The 20,262-nt window shown below is 43.7% G+C and overlaps 1 protein-coding gene across 1 annotated transcript in view; it reads left to right on the forward strand.

Moving 5' to 3' along the window:
- LOC144694291 (uncharacterized) overlaps positions 1-17,256 on the forward strand; it is a 145,491-nt gene extending 128,235 nt beyond the window's left edge. The window contains exons 29-33 of the mRNA XM_078564623.1: positions 3,434-3,587; positions 6,113-6,177; positions 14,016-14,200; positions 14,800-14,995; positions 16,995-17,256. Coding sequence (XP_078420749.1) covers positions 3,434-3,587; positions 6,113-6,177; positions 14,016-14,200; positions 14,800-14,995; positions 16,995-17,041 — 647 coding nt within the window. The 3' untranslated portion in view covers positions 17,042-17,256. The remainder of the gene's footprint in view (positions 1-3,433; positions 3,588-6,112; positions 6,178-14,015; positions 14,201-14,799; positions 14,996-16,994) is intronic.
- The last annotated feature ends 3,006 nt before the right edge of the window (positions 17,257-20,262 follow it).

The raw sequence follows: 20,262 nt of genomic DNA on the forward strand, positions 1-20,262 counted from the left end.
TAATCAGTACATGCACCTGTTCCCATTCCAATCAGTGCACACACTTCTTCGCATTCCAATGAGTTCACACACCTGTTCCCATTCCAATCAGTAGACACACCTGTTCCCATTCCCATCAGTACACACACCTGTTACCATTCCAAACAGTAAACACACCTGTTCCTATTCCAATCAGTGCACACACCTGTTCACATTCCAATCAGTACACACACATGATCCCATTCCAATTCGTAAACACACCTGTTCCTGTTCTATTCAGTGCACACACCTCTTCCCATTCCAATCAGTAGACACACCTGTTCCCATTCCAATCAGTACACACACATGTTCCCATTCCAATCAGTAAACACACCTGTTCCTATTCCAAACAGTAAACACACCTGTTCCTATTCCAATCAGTGGATGTGCCTGTTCACATTGCAATCCGTACACACACCTGTTCATATTCTAATCAGTACATGCACCTGTTCCCATTCCAATCAGTGCAAACACCTGTTCCTATTTCAATCAGCCCACACACCTTTTCCCTTCCTAATTAGTATACACACCTGTTCCCATTCCAATCAGCACACACACCTCTTCCCGGTACAATCACTACACACACCTGTTCCCATTCCAATCAGCACACACACCTCTTCCCAGTCCAATCACTACACACACCTGCTCCCATTCCAATCAGCACACACACCTCTTCCCAGTCCAATCACTACACACACCTGTTCCTATTCCAATCAGCGCACACACCTGTTCCCATTCCAATCAGTACACACACATGATCCCATTCCAATTCGCAAACACACCTGTTCCTATTACAGTCAGAGCACACACATGATCCCATTCCAATTCGTAAACACACCTGTTCCTGTTCTATTCAGCACAAACGCCTGTTACCATTCCAATCTCTACACACATCTGTTCCCATTCCAATCAGTACACACACATGATCCCATTCCAATTCGTAAACACACCTGTTCCTGTTCTATTCAGTGCACACACCTCTTCCCATTCCAATCAGTAGACACACCTGTTCCCATTCCAATCAGTAGACACACCTGTTCCCATTCCAATCAGTAAACACACCTGTTCCTATTCGAATCAGTGCATGCAACTGTTAACATTGCATTCAGTACACACACCTGTTCCCATTCCAATCAGTAAACACACCTGTTCCTATTCCAATCAGTGGATGCACCTGTTCACATTGCAATCAGCACACACACCTCTTCCCAGTCCAATCACTACACACACCTGTTCGCATTCCAATCAGCACACACACCTGTTCCCATTCCAATCAGTACACACACCTGTTACCATTCCAAACAGTAAACACACCTGTTCCTATTCCAATCAATGCACACACATGATCCCATTCCAATTCGTAAACACACCTGTTCCTCTTCCAATTAGTGGATGCGCTTGTTCCCATTCCAATCAGCACACACACCTCTTCCCATTCCAATCAGCACACACACCTGTTCCCATTCCAATCAGCACACACACCTGTTCCCATTCCAATCAGTACACTCACCTGTTACCATTCCAAACAATAAACACAACTGTTCTTATTCCAATCAGTGCACACACATGATCCCATTCCAATCAGTAAACACACCTGTTCCTATTCCAATCAGTGGATGCGCCTGTTCACATTGCAATCAGTACACACACCTGTTCACATTCTAATCAGTACATGCACCTGTTCCCATTCCAATCAGTGCACACACTTCTTCGCATTCCAATGAGTTCACACACCTGTTCCCATTCCAATCAGTAGACACACCTGTTCGCATTCCAATCAGTACACCCACCTGTTCCCATTCCAATCAGTACACACACCTGTTCCCATTCCAATCAGCGCACACACCTCTTCCCAGTCCAATCACTACACACACCTGTTCCCATTCCAATCAGCACACACACCTCTTCCCATTCCAATCAGTAGACACACCTGTTCCCATTTCAATCAGTACACACACCTGTTCCCATTCCAATCAGTAAACACACCTGTTCCTATTCGAATCAGTGCATGCAACTGTTAACATTGCATTCCGTACACACACCTGTTCCCATTCCAATCAGTAAACACACCTGTTCCTATTCCAATCAGTAGATGCGCCTGTTCACATTGCAATCAGTATACACACCTCTTCGCATTCCAATGAGTTCACACACCTCTTCCCATTCCAATCAGTAGACACACCTGTTCGCATTCCAATCAGTACACCCACCTGTTCCTATTCCAATCAGCACACACACCTCTTCCCAGTCCAATCACTACACACACCTGTTCCCATTCCAATCAGCACACACACCTCTTCCCAGTCCAATCACTACACACACCTGTTCCCATTCCAATCAGCACACACACCTGTTCCCATTTCAATCAGCCCAAACACCTCTTCGCATTCCAATGAGTTTACACACCTGTTCCCATTCCAATCAGTACACACACCTGTTACCATTCCAAACATTAAACACACCTGTTCCTATTCCAATCAGTGCACACACATGATCCCATTCCAATTCGTAAACACACCTGTTCCTGTTCTATTCAGTGCACACACCTGTTACCATTCTAATGAGTAGACACACCTGTTCCCATTCCAATCAGTACACACACCTGTTCCCATTCCAATCAGTACACACACCTGTTCCCATTCCAATCAGTAAACACACCTGTTCCTATTCCAATCAGTGCATGCAACTGTTAACATTGCAATCAGTACACACACCTGTTCCCATTCCAATCAGTAAACACACCTGTTCCTATTCCAATCAGTGCACACACGTCTTCCCATTCCAATCAGTACACACAACTGTTCCCAATCCAATCAATGCTTGCGCCTGTTCCCATTCCAATCAGTAGACACACATGTTCCTGTTCCAATCAGTACACACACCTCTTCCCATTCCAACCAGTAGATGCACCTGTTCACATTGCAATCAGTACACACACCTGTTCCCATTCCAATCAGCACTCACACCTCTTCGCATTCCAATGAGTTCACATTCCTGTTCCCATTCCAATCAGCACACACACCTGTTCCCATTCCAATCAGTACACTCACCTGTTCCCATTACAATCAGTGCACACACCTGTTCCCATTCCAATCAGCACATGCACCTGTTCCTATTACAATCAGCACATAGACCTGTTCCCATTCTAATCAGCACACACACCTTTTCCTAATCTAATCAGTGCCCACACCTGTTCCTACACTTATCCATATAGAAACATTTTCATATTCCACTTCTTCTTTTTCCATTGGTACACGCACATGTATCTTTTCCATCAGTGCGCACACCTGTTGCCATTCCAATTTGTAGACCCATCTGTTCCCAGCCCTGCCGTGAATAATGAATGTGCTGAATTCCAGTTTCTACTGCTGAAAATTAAATTAAGAACAATTTCTATTTTTTTTTTTGAATGAAGCAACCTATTTCAGTGAAAGCTGTGTACCGGGGGCAGATCCTGACTCCAAACTATGCTCTCTGTGTGTTGGTCAAGAACATTCAACCCCACCCGGAAAGGACAAGTGTGCTTTCGGCAACAATGAGCGATACTTTGCCTACAGCGGTGCCTTCAGGTACACAGGTTGTTTCTTAGTGTTGGAATGAAGCTGGGTTCCAGCCCAGTTGCGATGAAAGCAATTTTGTTTCGACGGGTGCTGGATGCTTAATTGCTGATTTTGTTTGTGGCAAATCCAACTCCGTTCATACATGTCTGTCGTTCACAGCACAAAACTGCCCCTAATTCGGAATGTAATTGACAATGTCACTCAGAGTGACTGCAGGAAATTTGTCATGGAGAAGTGTCACACTGGTGCAAAAGGACGTGATTCTTGTGGCTGTAGTTCAGGAGTTAGTACAGTGTAGGAATGTTATTCTGTAGCTAACCCGTGCTGTACCCATTCTGGGAGTGTTTGACAGGAGAATGTAAAAGGAGCTTTATTCTATAACTAAGTTGTACTGTTGCAGACCTCGGAGAATCTTATGGGTCTGTTCAGAGTGAGCTTTGCTCTGTATCTAATCCATACTTTTTTGAAATGATGATGCAGGCACTGGACACCTGAATTGGATACTTCCATTCACTGTTATTAACAGCCTTCAACTATATTTCTTCAAAATGTACACAGCCACGAAGCAAAACTGTGCTGGAATCAGAGTTTCCTGTAATTTCTTGGAGCTGCTGCAGCCAATCCTTTCATCTAGTGGTGTTTGTTCTGCTGATTACGGATTGGGAATTGAGTTTGATTTCCCTGGGTGACAAACATCTTTTTTCTATCCATGTGATATTGTATGGTTTGCCTTTGTGTAAAGGTGTAAAATGGGTCACAGTGATTTGGAAGTCTCTATCACATCTTTCCTGATTTTGTTTCCTGTTGTAAGTCAAAACTTGGAACAGTTGTAAAACTGGCTGCCGACTTGCTGATGGCCAGATTACACTCTCACACAAAGCTAAGATCTAGCAGAAGGTGTCTTTTTTTTCAATACAATTCTCATTGACTCACCCTGGAGTTCAGATGCTCGGATATTCGACAATCTCTTGTGACCAGCTAACTACTGTCATTAACGTGGGCAGGCTATTGGATTGAGGGGGCATTACAGACACATACATGTGGGCTTACCCAGGGTTCAATTGCACCTCCATTTCTGCACAAGCCAGGTCCCTGGTTGGCTTCGGCCTTTTTGGTCCCTATCATCCTTTTGTTTGCTCATCTACACTGGCTCCCAGTCAAGCAACATCTTGGTTTTAAGATTTTCATCCTTGTTTAGAAATCGCTCCATGGCCTCGCCCTTCCCTCACTTTGTAATCTCCTCCAGGCGCACAACCCTGCAAGGTATCTGTGCTTCTCTAATTTTGGCTTCTTGTGCACCCCGACTGTATTCACTCTTTCTTTTGCCTTGGCCCCAAGCTCTGGAATACCCTCTCCACACCTCTCTGCCTCTCTACCTCACTTTCTCCCTTTAAGAAACAACTTAAAACCTACTTCATTGACCAAGCTTTTGGTCACCTGACCTAATATCACCTTATGTAACATGGTGTCATACTTTGTTTTATATTGCTCCTGTGAAGCCCCTTGGCATATTTTATTATGGTAAAGGCACTATATATGCATTAGTTGTTGTTTTTGGTTGGGGAATGTTGAAGCTAATTACCTCTGTGACCAAGATCAGTTAGCTAGGGTCAAGGACTGAACACGGAACTTTCCTGCTGAGTAACTCATCGAGCCACAACGTGATCTAGAGTTTTTTCCCTCCCCCCGCCCCGACTATCTGCATAAAATGAAATAGTTTAGAAGAAAAGAATAAAATAAAATGTCAGTATATTGCAACTTTCTATCTGAATCCATCAATTTCTCTGTCAGTTTGAGAACTGGGGCAGCATAGTGACACTGTGGTTAGCGCTGCTGCCTCACAACTCCAGGGACCCTCGATCCCTGACCTCGGGGGTCTGTCTATGTGGAATTTGCACATTCTCCCCGTGTCCACGTGGGCTTCCTCTGGGTGCTCCGGTTTCCTCCCACTGTCCAAAGATTTGCTGGTTAGGTGGATTGGCTACTGTAAATTGTCCCTTAATGTTTTTGTTTGTGAGTGTGTGCCCTGATGATGGACTGGTGTCCTGTCCTGGGTGCACTCCGCCTAGTGCCCATTGCCTTTCAGGATAGGGTCCAACTGCCTGCGACCCTGAATTGGATGAAGCGGTTCTGGAAAAGTGAGTTAAGAACCAAAACACATAATTTGTAAAACCCGATATGTGAGCCTCCGGGTTATAAGGAAATGTAAGCCAAGTTTATGATCTATTCCTGGTTGCTCTGAATTCAATCTGAGTGACTTGCTGGGTCACATCAGAGGATAGCTACTAAATAAAACATTGGTGGAGGACTGGAGTCACATGTTGGTTGGATGAAGTAACAGCAGGTTACTGCTGAAGAGCATTCGTGAGCCAGCTGGGATTTCATGGCAACCTGATAATATCTTGAATTTGAACATTTTTCTCTGGCTTATTTGTCTATTAACATAACCACAACAGTACTGTAGCTATCTCGAGTCAAAACCACACAAAAGCTGTCTTTTTTTTAGAAACATTACTTACCGGAATTTCTTTCAGGTGCTTGGTGGAGAAGGGCGATGTTACTTTCCTCAAACATACAACTGTCTTCGAGAACACTGATGGTACGTTTGAGTTCATGGTCCTACAATGCTGCCTGAACTAGTAGAGCACTTAGTAAAAACCCAGCTCAGATTGGGTGTTGGTGATAAAGAGACAAACTGACAACATCTGGTAATTTAGTACGTGGACCTACTGTTTGGTTGTCCAGTTTTATTTATGAAGAATGTTTTATGGAATTGGAACATTCAGCCCCTCAAACCTGCCCCACCATTCAATCATATCATGTCTGATCTGCCTCTGAGCTCCATTTAAGCTGTCTTTTTCCTCCATTTAATGCCTTTGCCCAACAATATTCTGTTTATCTTGAAAGTTCCAATTGACCCAGCTTTCACAACCTTTTGGAGGAGGGAGAGTTCTAGATTTCTATGATGCTTTGTGTGATAAAGTGCTCCCTGGTTTTCCTCCTCAATGGCCTAGTTCTAATTTTAACTTTGTATCTCCTTGTTCTTGACTCCCCACCTATGAAATTTGTTTCTCTCTTTCCTACTGAATCCTTTTCACATTTTAAGCACCTCAATTGGATTACCCCTCAATGTGAATGCGAGCCACGTTTATGCAGCCTGTCCTCCGAACCTGTCCTCCCAAGCCTTGGAAAGGAATAACTCCAATGGAATGGTGTTCCCGGGGACATGTCAGTGACAAAGTCAAGGAGAGCTGTTGGACAAATATGCGTGTGAATAAGTAAATGAATTGCCCTTAAGGGATCAATAAGTAGAGGCATTGTCTCAATGATAGCACTCTTGCTTCTGAATCAGAAGGTTATGGGTGCAAATCCCACTCCAGAGATTCGAGTCAGAAAATCTAGGCTAACTCTCTAGTGCAGTACTGAGGGAGTAGGGTTAGGGACAGGACTGGTGTCAGCAGGTGAGCGGATGAGCTTTTTTGTGGTATATATAAATGATTTAGACCGGAATGTAAGGATGTAATTAAGAAGTTTGCAGACAATACAAAAGTTGGCTGTGTGGTGATAATGAAGAAGAAAGCCACAGACTGCAGGAAGATGTTAAAAGACCAGTGGCGGATTTACAGTTAATGGGGCTCTGCGCTCAGCTTCATTTTTGCCCACCCTTCCCCCCGACACAGAAGACCCCCCCCTCCCTTAGGACCCCCTGGACCACCTGGACCGTGCCCTCCCCACCACCACCCCCCAGCCCGGACACAATGCAAAGCTACAGGGCATTGGTTATTTCACTGGCTTTTTCACGTTCATGTAACTACTTCTGCACACAATCAAATAACCTCAGCTCTCGCCACTCAATCGAAAAAGCTGAGTGCCTCTAACGAGATACAACTTAAAACGTGTATGCAGATGAGCACTGCTTTGCTCTCAAGGCACAACCTATTAGCACGTGGTACATTAATGGTGAGATTGAGGCGTGTGCAATGCCAAGATTGTGAGTTCAAGCCAGACCTAGAGGAACTTCTGTTGAGCAGCTCATTTTGCGAAAAGCTTTCGGCTGGCTGTAGAACAGGACACGGTGCAATCTCGAGCAATAAAATAATTTAGTTGGAAGGGACCAATTTCTGTAGACTGAGAATGGATCTGTCCCAGTTAAATGTCTCAAGTATCAACATAAATGCTGCAAATACTCAGCATATGAAGCAGCTTCTGTGGAGAGAGAAACAATGGCGATGATCCTTCTGATATCATTGATCCTGCACTATATGTTTCACTTCAGTATTGATTCTTTAACTTGTTTCATGTTGTTAAATTTGCTGCCAATTTCTCGGATCGAAGAAAGCCACAGCGACGATTACTATAATTTAAACCATCCGATGTTTATCAGTAATACAAGATGTTATGAATCGGTTAAACACTAAGGGTAGAGATTGAAATCCGTGGTTAAGCTCAATCTTATGAAACAGTTAATTAATACCCGAACTCACCTCACAACTTATTTATTGCCCTTTAAAATGCATCAGTGTATGAATTGGCAATAGAATCCTTGAAGTACGTTTTGTTAAGTGGGTGGGGGGTGTCATCATGCAGTTTCCCGACTAGTGGTCACCAGGTTAATGTAACCCGTGGCTCCCTTCATCTCTCCCCCTGTCTTTATGTTGAAGAAAGACTGAAATGTAATAACGCTTTGAGACATCCAGTGGTCGTGAGCGATGACAATACAGTCAGTAAAGTAGTGTTGAGTTGCAGTCACTGTTGCACACAGGAAACTCCCAAAACTACCACGTGATTTTTATTGGATAACCTGCTCTTGTGATGCCGGTTGGTGGATAGCAGGACTGAAGAGAAAATTCCCCAGCTCTCCTAGAAAACACTGCCAAGATGCCAAATCAGCACTTTTACAAAAGGGCATAAACAGATTTAAAATTTTGATGATTATAGTTCCTAAGAAAATTACGTAATATACCTTTAACTTGTTAAAATGTTAGAAAACATTATACCAAAGATAATCTGAAAACCGTAACTTCTATTTAGCTTCAATCAGGGTTGCATTTTTGGAATTAAAACAGATTTCGAACTGCTAGTACATTTTGAGCTTGGATGCTACAACAAACAGTCAGTGTTCATACTATATATCTTGCAGGCCAACTATTCGGCCATCAGGTAATGCACTGTTTGTTTTTATTCATTTATGGGATGCGGGCGTCGCTGGCTAGGCCAGCATTTATTGCCCATTCCTAATTCTCCTTGAGAAGGTGGTGGTGAGCTGCCTTTTTGAAATGCCGCAGTCCCTATAGTGTAGGTACACCCACAGTGCTGTTAGGAAGGGAGCTCCAGGATTTTGACCCAGTGAAGGAATGACGATATATCTCCAAGTCAGGATGGTGTGTGGTTTGCAGGGGAACTTCCAGGTGGTGGTGTTCCCATGTGTCTGCTGCCCTTGTCCTTTAAATGGTGGTGGTCATGGGTTTGGAAGGTGCTGTCTAAGGAGCCTTGGTGAATTCCTGCAGTGCATTGTGTAGATGGTACACACACTGCTGCTACTGTGCGTCGGTGATGGAGCGAGTGAATGTTTGTGGAAGGGGTTCCAGTCAAGCGGACTGCTTTGTCCAGGATGGTTTCAAAGTTCTTGAGTGTTATTGGAGCTGCACTCATCCAGGCAAGTGGAGAGTATTCCATCACATTCCTGACTTGTGCCTTGTAGATGGTGGACAGGCTTTGGGGAGTCAGGAGGTGAGTTACTCGCTGCAGATTCCTAGCCTCTGACCTGTTCTTGTAGCCACAGTATTTATATGGCTAGTCCAGTTCAGTTTCTGGTCAATGGTAACCTCCAGGATGTTGATAGTGGGGGGATTCAGCGATGGTAATGCCATTGAACATCAAGGGGTAATGGCTAAGATCCTCTCTTGTTGGAGATGGTCATTGCCTGACACTTGTGTGGCACGAATGTTACTTGCCATTTGTCAATGCAAGCCTGGATGTTGTCCAGGTCTTGCTGCATTTGGACATGGACTGCATCACTATCTGAGGAGGCGCGAATGGTGCTGAACATTGTGCAGTCATCAACGAACATACCCACTTCTGACCTTATGATGGAAGGAAGGTCATTGATGAAGCAGCTGAAGATGGTTGGACCGAGGACACTACCCTGAGGAACTATTCCAGTAATGCCCTGCAGCTGAGATGACTGACCTCCAACAACCACAACCATCTTCCTTTGTGCTAGGTATGACTCCAACCAGCAGAGAGTTTTCCACCTGATTCCCATTGACTCCAGTTTTTCTAGGGCTCCTTGATGCCACACTCAGTCAAATGCTGCCTTGATGTCAAGGACAGTCACTCTCACCTCACCTGTGGAGTTCAGCTCTTTTGTCCAAGTTTGAACCAAGGCTACAATGAGGTCAGAAGCTGAGTGACCCTGGCGGAACCTAAACTAAGCATCAGTGAGCTGGTTATTGCTAAGCAAGCACCGCTGGATAGCACTGTGATGACCTCTTCTATCATTTTATTGATGATCGAGTATAGACTGATGGGGCTGTAATTGGCTGGGTTGGATTTGTCCTAATTTTTGAGTACAAGACATACCTGGGCAATTTTCCACATAGCCAGGTAGATGCCAGTGTTGTATCTGTACTGGAACAGCTTCACTAGGGGTGCGGCAAGTTCTGGAGCACAAGTCTTCAGTACTATTGCTGGAATATTGTAAGGGCTGCATAGCCTTTGCAGTATCCAGTGTCTTCAGCCATTTCTTGATATAATATGGCATGAATCGAATTGGCTAAAGACTGGCATCTATGATGCTGGGGACCTCAGTAGGAACCCGAGATGGATCATCCGTGCATTGCTTCTGACCGAATACTTCAGCCTTCTCTTTTGCACCGATTTGCTGTGCACCTTCATCATTGAGAATGGGGATATTTGTGGAGCCTCCTCCTCTAGTGATTTGTATAATTGTTCACCACCATTCACGACTGGATGTGGCAGGATTGCAGAGCTTAGATCTGATCAGTTGGTTATGGAATTACTTAGCTCTATCACTTGCTGTTTATGCTGTTTGGCACGCAAATAGTCCTGTGTTGTAGTTTCATCAGGTTTACACCTGATTTTTAATTATGCCTGGTGCTGCTCCTGGCATGCACTCCTGCACTCTTCAATGAACCAGAGTCGATCCTCCCACTTGATGGTAATGGTAGAGTTGGGGATATGCCGGGTCATGAGGATCCAGATTATGGTTGAGTATAATTCTGCTGCTGCTGATGGCCCACAGCACCTCACGGATGCCCAGTCTTGAGTTCCTAGATCTGTTTGAAATCTATCGCATTTAGCACGGTGGTAGATTCACCGAATTGTTACCGTGCATATCTGGTCTTGTTTGCTTTGATATATTGCTATAGATTCCACACATCATTAAGTACTTCATTGGATGTAAAGTGCTTTGCAATGTCCTGTGGTCAAGAAAGGCACAATATAAGTCCAAGTCTTTATTCTTTTTCAGTCACTACTATCCTGCTCCTTTCACAAAGTTGCTACCCGTCTCCCTTCATTCAAAAGCCTTTTTGACATTGGTATATTTAATGTGGGGCATTTTCAGCCCAGAGTTAGTAACTGGAGTGAAGGATATTATTCAGCACGATAGTGATGGTGAATAGCCCATATTAGCAACTACCCTCAGTGAAACCTCACAAAAGTATCTTGGAACAAGAGTACCGTGAATCGCTGAGATGATCAGATCAGTGAAACACTGCAAAGAATTCACTTTTAGTCAAGTTCTAAAACTAAAATAAGACATTTGTTCCAAATCAAAAGCCTTCCAAATGATCTTTATTAAAACTGGTATTTGTGTTCAAATCTTTCCCCGGTGTGTGTTTAAACATGTTGTAACTAATATGATAGCAGATTAACAAATTTTTATGAAACATCTAACAACTATATCATTATTTAACAAAACATTGCGAAAGCTGTGACATGCTCTGTTTGTGACGTGTTAAAATGTGACGCTTGTCAGTAGAAAGGAAAATTATGTTACGTTCATTAAAAGCAGACAACCATGCCCTGTGAAAATAAATATGAGGCCAAACTTAGCAAGGCAGTGACTTGAAATTTCAAAATACGGTTCTTAACAGAAAATTTCAAAGCAGGGAAAGGAAAATAAAGAATATTTGCTTAAGAGAACAGAGTAAAATATTTGAGTACCTGTCCTTCAGCAGGCCCTTCCTCGTTCCCGATTCATCAACCTCCACCTTAGTCAAGGGAATTCCTTTGCATGATTTGACAGGGTAAATGAAGAGACTGGAGGCTTTGGCCACTTTGACCAGTTTAGGGTCTGGATGGTCTTGTCGGTAAGTGTCAAAGAGACGTCTGACTCCGATCATTGCCAGCCCCAGCCCTGCCGCTATTCCAAGCCCGACAGCCACCACCTTATGCCTTGGGGTCATCAGCTCCCGAGTCTCCGCAAAGTGAGCCATCGGCAGCAAATACACACAACACCGGATCCCGGCCACCAAGCCACAGGTCAAGGCAGTGGTAGTGAACTCTTTGTGGATCATGGCCCACGTTTGTGATGCAAAAATTGTTTTTGTATCAACATTGGGAAAATCCTGAGATTTTCCATCAACATATGGGAAGGCTCGAAGTCCGTGCAGAATAAGGACACCGCGCCACTCACTCATTACTTTGAGGCCACCCCTTTCCCTGTCGTTTGAGGGCCCCGTGCCATGGTACAGTCTGTTTAATTGAAAATCCACCCCTGTAATGGACTAGTCAGGTGGGCGCAACTGTGGTAAATGGAGTTCAATCCAGAGAAGTGTGAGGTAATGCATTTGGGGAAGGTTAACAAGGCAAGAGTGTAAACAATAAATGATAGGAGACTGAGAAGTATAGAGAAACAGAAGGATATTGGAGTGCATGTCCACAGATCCCTGAAGATGGCTAGACAGGTGGATAAGGTGGTGAAGAAGGCATACAGGATACTAGTCGCGACATAGAACATAAGAGTAGAGCAGTTATGCTGGAGCTGTATAAAACACTAGTTACACCATAGTTGATATACTGCATGCAGTTATGGTCACCTCACTATAAGAAAGATGAGATTTACGAGGATGTTTCCAGGACTAGAGAATTGTAGGTGTGAGGAAATATTGGATAGGTTAGGGTTGTTTTATTTGAAACAGAGGAGGATGAGAGGAGATCGAATTGAAATGTATAAAATTTTGAGGAGTCTAGATAGAATGGATAGGAAGGCCTTATTCCACTGGGTTGAAGCATCCATAACCAAGGGGCATAGATTTAGGGTAAGAGATGGGATGTTCAGAAGGGATTTGAGGGGAAATCTTTTCACCCAGAGGACGGTGAGGATCTTGAACACATTGAAAGGGTGGTAGAGGCAGAAACCCTCATAACATTTTGAAAGTACTTGGCTATGCATTTGAACTGCCATAACCCACAAAGCTACAGATAGACAGGTAGAAATTATAATTGGTCCAGATGATTCCTTGTCAGCTGGTGAGGACACAATTGATGGAATGGCCTCGTTCAGTGCTGTAAATTTCTAGGATTCTATGTCAAGTCAGACATCTTAGACTCACTCAACAGACAAAGGGGGCAAAATTCATCTTTGCCAAGTCACTGGGAATGAAAAGCAGGCACAATGTGAAACAAAGGGACAATAAATTCACTATCACCTGTTCTGTGTCACTACCCAAAGAAATTTCACCTCCACGAGGTGACGGAGACCTTTTTATTCTGGTTGATTGAGCTAGATGGACTGATTAGGTCTTCATTGTCCATAACAGTCTTCTGATCCGGTACAAGAGTTTTATACAGCCTCAACATCCTGTTTCAAGATATTCTCAAAAGTGAACAAGAACTTAGGAATGTTTATCATTTTATTACTAACCATTTTGAGGCCTTCCTTTTAGGGTTTTAGCAAAACACTTGGGACCTATTATATATTTTGTATCTCAGAACTATGCAGAGATAACATCAGTTTCTGTCGTGGGGCTGGAAATTCCCATCTGAAGTCAACGGACCTCTTGCTGGTCCATCAAATTTTTTGTCCTGCCTGCGATGATTCTCATGGCGGGCAGGATCAGATAATTTAGACCTATGTGTATAACAGGTTTTATTGTGCTTTAAAATGTCTACTCCACGCTACAGCTGTAGCTTCCAGCTCTTTCTACAGTTTGCTTACCTTTCTCTGAGTCTGCACCAAGGCATAACCAATCAAGTACAGTGAACATCAATGGCAAACAAACTCACATGATCAAACACAGAACAACTGAACATTAAAGGGTCTCTTTCCTGAGTGGTTCTGTTTTATGTGATGAATCAAACTGTGATGTGACAGGAGGCCTGGGCTACAATGAGAACAGCTATGCAGGTAAGGTTTTTAACCTTTGTGCCACTGCTCTACATTAATACAATCAATGTTTCTTCTTCAAGGTCATTCACAGGAGAAATGGGCTACAGGTCTCAGGTCCAGTGATTTCAGGCTACTGTGTTTAAATGGCACTCAGGTTCCAGTGACAGAATACAAGACATGTAATTTAGCTCAAGTACCAGCTCAAACTGTTGCATCCCGTGCAGAGTCAAGGGATCAAGTCCTGCAGTTTTTAAAAGAGCAACAAGTGAGTATTTGGGGTTTACCTTCACTCAATGCAATATTTTGGGGGGCTTGCATGTACCCATTCTAAGTGATTGATTGTAATAAGTGTCAATCTTTGGGATTGACTTCAGCTCATTACAAGTGTTTCAGATTGGTGTGGTATTTGATGGGACAGTCTAGAGGAAGCTTTACACTGTATCTGATTCCTGCTGTCCCTGCCCTGGGAATATTTAATGGGACAGTTAAGAGGGAACTTTCTCTGTATCTAATCCATACTGTACCTGATCTCGTATAACCCTCACCTGGTGGAGCAAACCTGACCCAACTCTAAATGTTGTAATGTGGTTTATTTAAATGTAACACTGCCCAGTGATATCCAGCCTCCAACCTCAAAAAAGAGACTGACTGCCAATCAGAGAGAGTTGCTGAGGAAAGGTCAAATCCCAGCCATCAATGTGTGAGCAGCATACTGTGTGGGACCCGCTAGGTTAATTCAATGCACGTTAGATATCGATGTCCATCAGTGTCTCTACACATCCTGATGATAGAAGATAGTTCATGTGGAGACTACAGGAGTATGTTTTCTTCCACCACCAGTTAATCGATTGTTTCCTAATGCAGCTCAAACACGGCCGTGGTGGATCTGAAGAGGATCAGTTCGCAATGTTCAATTCAACTAAGTTTCATGGCAAGGGTCTCTTGTTTTCAGACTGGGCGCAGTGTCTGATTGAAGTGCCCACCACCACAAATTTCCAACAATTACTGGGTGTACGATATGTCACAGCAATGGAAGGCCTCTACACCTGTGAACCTCCTGGTAAATATTACCGAAACAACTATTTTAATTCAGAGCTGCACAGAGTAAATTGGGAGCCTGGAATCCCTGAATACAAGGATAAAGAGGCAGGTTCTTTCCTCCTTCACAGGCTGTTCCATCTCTTAGAATAATTTAGTATCTTCAGCCTTGGAAGGAAGTGAATGAGGGGAACATTACAGATGGAAATAACAAGTTTGTATTTATTCAGCACCTGTAACGTAAAGTAACAGCCGAAGGTGCTTTACAAAAGCATAATGGCAAAAGATTGACACCAAGTGAAAGAAGGAAATTGAAGGACGAGTGACCAAAAGCTTGGTCACAGAGTTTGGATTTGAGGAGGGCTTTAAGGAGGAGAGAATATGAAAGGGCAGAGGGGCTGAGGGGGGAAAATCCAGGGCAGTGAGTTTCAGCAGCTAAAAGGAAGGTAGAAATGGAGACTCTACTGGAGTAGGAAGAACGCAGAGTTCTCAGTGCATTGTAGGGCTCCAGGACGCTACAGAGAATGGGAGGGGCAAGGACATAACATATGGGGATGAGAATTTTAAATTGGAATTGTTAAGGGTTCGAAAGTTGAAGTAACTCAGTGAGAAGAGGGGTGGCGGGTTAATAGAACTTGACGTGGAAGTGAAAGGACAGTGTTTGACCCACTATCCCACCCAGTCCCAGAGTGTGAAAGGACAGTGTCTGACCCACTATCCCACCCAGTCCCAGAGTGTGAAAGGACAGTGTCTGACCCACTGACCCACTCAGTCCCAGAGTGTGAAAGGACAGTGTCTGACCCACTGTACCACCCAGTCCCAGAATGTGAAAGGACAGTGTCTGACCCACTATCCCACCCAGTCCCAGAGTGTGAAAGGACAGTGTCTGACCCACTATCCCACCCAGTCCCAGAGTGTGAAAGGACACTGTCTGACCCACTGTCCCACCCAGTCCCAGAGTGTGAAAGGACAGTGTCTGACCCACTGTCCCAGAGTCCCAGAGAAACCAACAGTTTCCATCTAAGCAACACAGGAACAGGAGGAGACCATTTAGGCCCTCGAGCCTCTTCTGTTATTCAATTAGGTCATGACCATTTTCCCAACTTGGTTCCCAACCCTTAATAAGCTTATCAAATGCTGACCTATCAAACTCAGTTTTGAAATGTTCAATTGACCCCTAGGCTCAACAGATTGGGCATTCCAGATCTCCACTACCCTTCCTGTTTAGTGTGAGCTATGGAATGTGTGACACAGCTTCTAATATCCTGTTCAGGGTGGGTCACAGATGATAGAAGGCCATGGAAAGAACAAATCATACATCAACTGGGCTTCCCTCAGCACTCTATAAATAGAGGCCTGCAGTACAAAAACAAGGAAATTATTTTGAATCTTTATAAACACTGACTCAGCCTCAAATGGAGTATTGTGTCCAATTCTGTCCAACTGCATCTTAGAAAGGACCTGAAGGTTTTAGAGAGGACTGAACAAGTTGGGGTTGTTCTCCTTAGAATAGAGAAAGTCGAAAGGAGATTTGATAAAGGTGTTCAAAACCATGTGGAGCCTGGAGGGGCAGGGAGAAATTGTTCCCATTGGTGGAAGGATTGAGAGCTAGAGGACACAGATTTAAAGTTAATGACAAAAGAGCCAAAGGTGACTTAAGGAAAAGCTTGGTTGTGCAGAGAGTGGTTGAAATCTGGTATGCACTGTCTGATGGTGTGATGGAGACAGGTTCAATTGAGGATTTCAAAAGGGAATTGGACAAACACCTGAAGAGAAAAAAATTGTACGGCTACAGGGACGAGAGTGGTGGTAGGTGGGGGTTGGGAGTGGAGGAACGGGGTGGGGGGCAGTGGTTGTAGGGAGCTGGCATGAACGTCACTATGATTCCATAAGTGCTTTCAGCCTCTGAATTTCCCTCCATAGTAATGAGCGGGTGGAAATCACATGGTGTTGAGTCACAACAGCAGAAACACCAGGACGTCCAATTATTGCCGCCTCATTGAAATCTTCTTTCATTACAGATTTCCCGGAAATCTATCGCCTTGGCCGTTGCCAGGCCCCGCAATGAGTCAGTCACGCTTTCTCCATTGACCACCCAGCGATTCGCAAAGCAGCTCGGGGCAATCATTCTTCATTCTCTTTGGCCTCTTCTATCAGCCTTAGTTCAACGACATTGCATCAGTGTCTGCCTGAATTGTTTGTGTGCACTGAACTTACTAACAACAGACATGGATCTAATGTTTTTTTCCAGTATTGTTAAATAAACTCTCCCTTCATCAGGAATTTCAGTCCATTCATTTTGTAATTGTGAAGTCTAGCCAATTGGGAAGGTGTGGTAACACCAGATACAAGGAGACGTAGTTGATTCATTTTCAGCGCTAAACTCTGTGTTCAAATCCAGCCCAGATCGATAGCATGGAATCTTGTCTGGGTGACAGCTGTTGTGTTTAGACTCAGTCACATCCCTGTAACTTTGAACTGCTTCAATAAGGAACTGGCAAAAAGCACACAAGGAGCAATCCCTCACACCGAGGCCTCCAGGATAGATGGGGATGGGGTTAAACATTCAAAAAACGACAAATCCACTTCCAGATTTAAGTTAGGCATGTTGTAGGCAAGTTGTAGGCGTGTTGTGGAGTGGATGATTAACCTGCTTTCCAGAGGCAAGTTTCTAATTTAAATATTTTAATGAGGTTGCGAGGTTCAGATTGGAGCCAAGTTTTAAATCTAAGGCTGCAAGCTCAGGAAACCCAGGACGGGAAGGGAGAAGGGCCAGATCCAGCAGGTAAGTGCTTTCCCAGCACTGTTTGTGGGCCAGCAGGAGCAGGAGTGCTTCTCCCCTCCCAATACCCCGCTGGTCTCTCAAGCTAACCTGATTGTCACTCTCCACCACTGGGATCTCTCCGTGCATGTCTCCAATTTTCATCAACTGCAATGCATCCCAGACCCCCTCCCATCCAACAGATGACCCCCAGACAGACACCCCCCAAACAGACCTCATTCCCCGAGCGGACCCAACTGCCCCGAACGGACCCAAGCCCCCAAAGTAGACACAACCACCCCACCTGAACAGATCCAAACCCTCAAACAGGACTACCCCCTCCCCCAACAGGCCCAATCCCCCCTTCCAACAGACACACTCACCCAATGTAGATGTCCCTCTGAACAGGAAGTGCAAGTCTCATATTTCTGATTTGACCCTAGTGTATTACTTTGAAAGCTGATGTGGGTTATGTTCTGTAATTTAGCTGTTTTCAGTTTAATTGTGCAATCATGGTTAAGATGCCTTAGCTAGTGCGGAGTAACAGTCACCAGCCAAAGGGAAGTGTAAGGAGTGACATTAATAATAAAGAGGATATTAGATTGTTGGTCCCCAGAATAGAAACAGTTAGTGAAGAACACAACTCCCTGTGATCTGATCTAAAACTCATGTTCTTGAGAAGTTTATTATATTTTAATGATTGAAGGCTGTAATAAGTCTTATTTCCAGTAGAAGAAAATAAGCCTTTTCAACAAGTAATAGAGAAAAAATTATCTGGAAATTACTGTTGATGGCAATAGTTAGTGAACAGTTAAATGCTTTGATCCATTCTATTAATGGAAGGTTGTTGTTCCATTTGTTTTAACTTTACCCTGGTCTCTATATTATAAAAAGGATATAGAGGTAGTGGAGGAGAGGCTAAAAAGATTCACAAGGATGATACCAGAACTGAAAGGCTATAACCATCAGGAAAGGCTGGAGCCCTTGTCTCTGGAAAAGAGAAGACTGAGGGGTGAACCCGAGAGAGGTCTTGAAAATAATGAAAGGGTTTGATAGGGTAGACACAGAGAAAATGTTTCCACTTGAGGGAATTCTAAAACTAGGGGCAGTGAATATAAGATAGGCAGAAATAAATCCAATAATGAGTTTAGGAGAAACTTCTTTAACTTGAGAGTGATTAGAATATAAACTTGCTACCACAAGGAGTAGTTGGGGACAGCAAGCATCAATGCATTTAAGAGGTAGCTAGATAAACACATGTGGGAGAAAGGAATAGAAGGATATGTTGATAGGGTTAGATGAAGTAAAGTGGGAGGGGGCCTGTGTGGAGCATGAACACCAACATAGACCTGTTGGGCCAAATGGTCTGTTTCTGTGCTTTAAAATTCTATATAATTCTGTACAAATTGCATCAAAACCTACAAAACTGCCCACCTTTTCATTTTTGAAATATCTTTAAGCTTTTAATAGGAGACTATTGTATTGGTTTCAAAAGCAGAAATACAGCAGGCTCCGAATTAATAAAGAAATACACAAAATTAATTGCCAAAAAATCAAAACCTACTTTCAGAACAAGCCTCAGGTCCTCCTTAGAAAATTAATTCCCTAGTTTCAGCCCTCTTGTACCCCTTCATAAATTTCTAAACTCACCATTGCCACAAAATGCATTTTTATTAAATTATTGAAGGATTTTTCCCATACAATAAATGTGATTGAATGTTAGGTATAGGTCTCTACTTGCCTGTGTGCTGTTACATCCTCAGACCAATCCCACACCTTCACTGCACCCTCGGGGAAATCATGGATGATAAGGGATCGCCAGAGCTTTTCTGGGGGCTGCCAGGTCTTGGTGTGACTGTCGATCAGTTTGGTTTCAGCTGTCGGTCAGTTTGGGTGACAGCGTTGGTCAGTTTGGGTGTCAGTGTCAGTCAACTTCTCTCGGTCTGTACAGCCTCTCCATCCATTCGCAAAAGGAGTGACAGCAGAACCCTTGACGATGTTGCAAGTCCAGAGTTGGCCACTCGATGGTGCCAAACACCCACACATCTCAGTGTAATGTACAGGTCCAGCTGTGGAACCAATTTTATTTTCAGTGAAGAGAGGATTGTTGAGTGAAATCACTCAGCAACACCGAATTTCAGTGCTTTAAGGTTTAAACTTACCAAGGAGATTTATCAAACCTCATCACTACTTTCTTAAGAACAAGTCAGGTGGACAATAAATGCCAGCTTTGCCAGCAACATCCATATTTCATGATTAAATAAAAACATTAAAAAAAACAAAATGGTAGAGATAGAAAATCAAAGATACAGAGACGTACAGAGAGGGAGTGAATGAGGGCTAATGGTAGATACAGAAAGACAGTGAAACACACTATCATCCCTGAGATGTATCTTCATGGCCACAGTAACAGAGGTTTTGTATACATCATTCTATCCACAAATAAGTTTGCCCAGCTTCTTGGGTCTGTCAGCCAACATCTCTGCATTGCCATTGACACTCAAATTAAAAACAAACTTCCAGCAATT

The sequence above is a fragment of the Cetorhinus maximus genome, chromosome 19 (genome assembly GCF_964194155.1).
Source record: "Cetorhinus maximus chromosome 19, sCetMax3.hap1.1, whole genome shotgun sequence".
Lineage (NCBI taxonomy): Eukaryota > Metazoa > Chordata > Chondrichthyes > Lamniformes > Cetorhinidae > Cetorhinus > Cetorhinus maximus.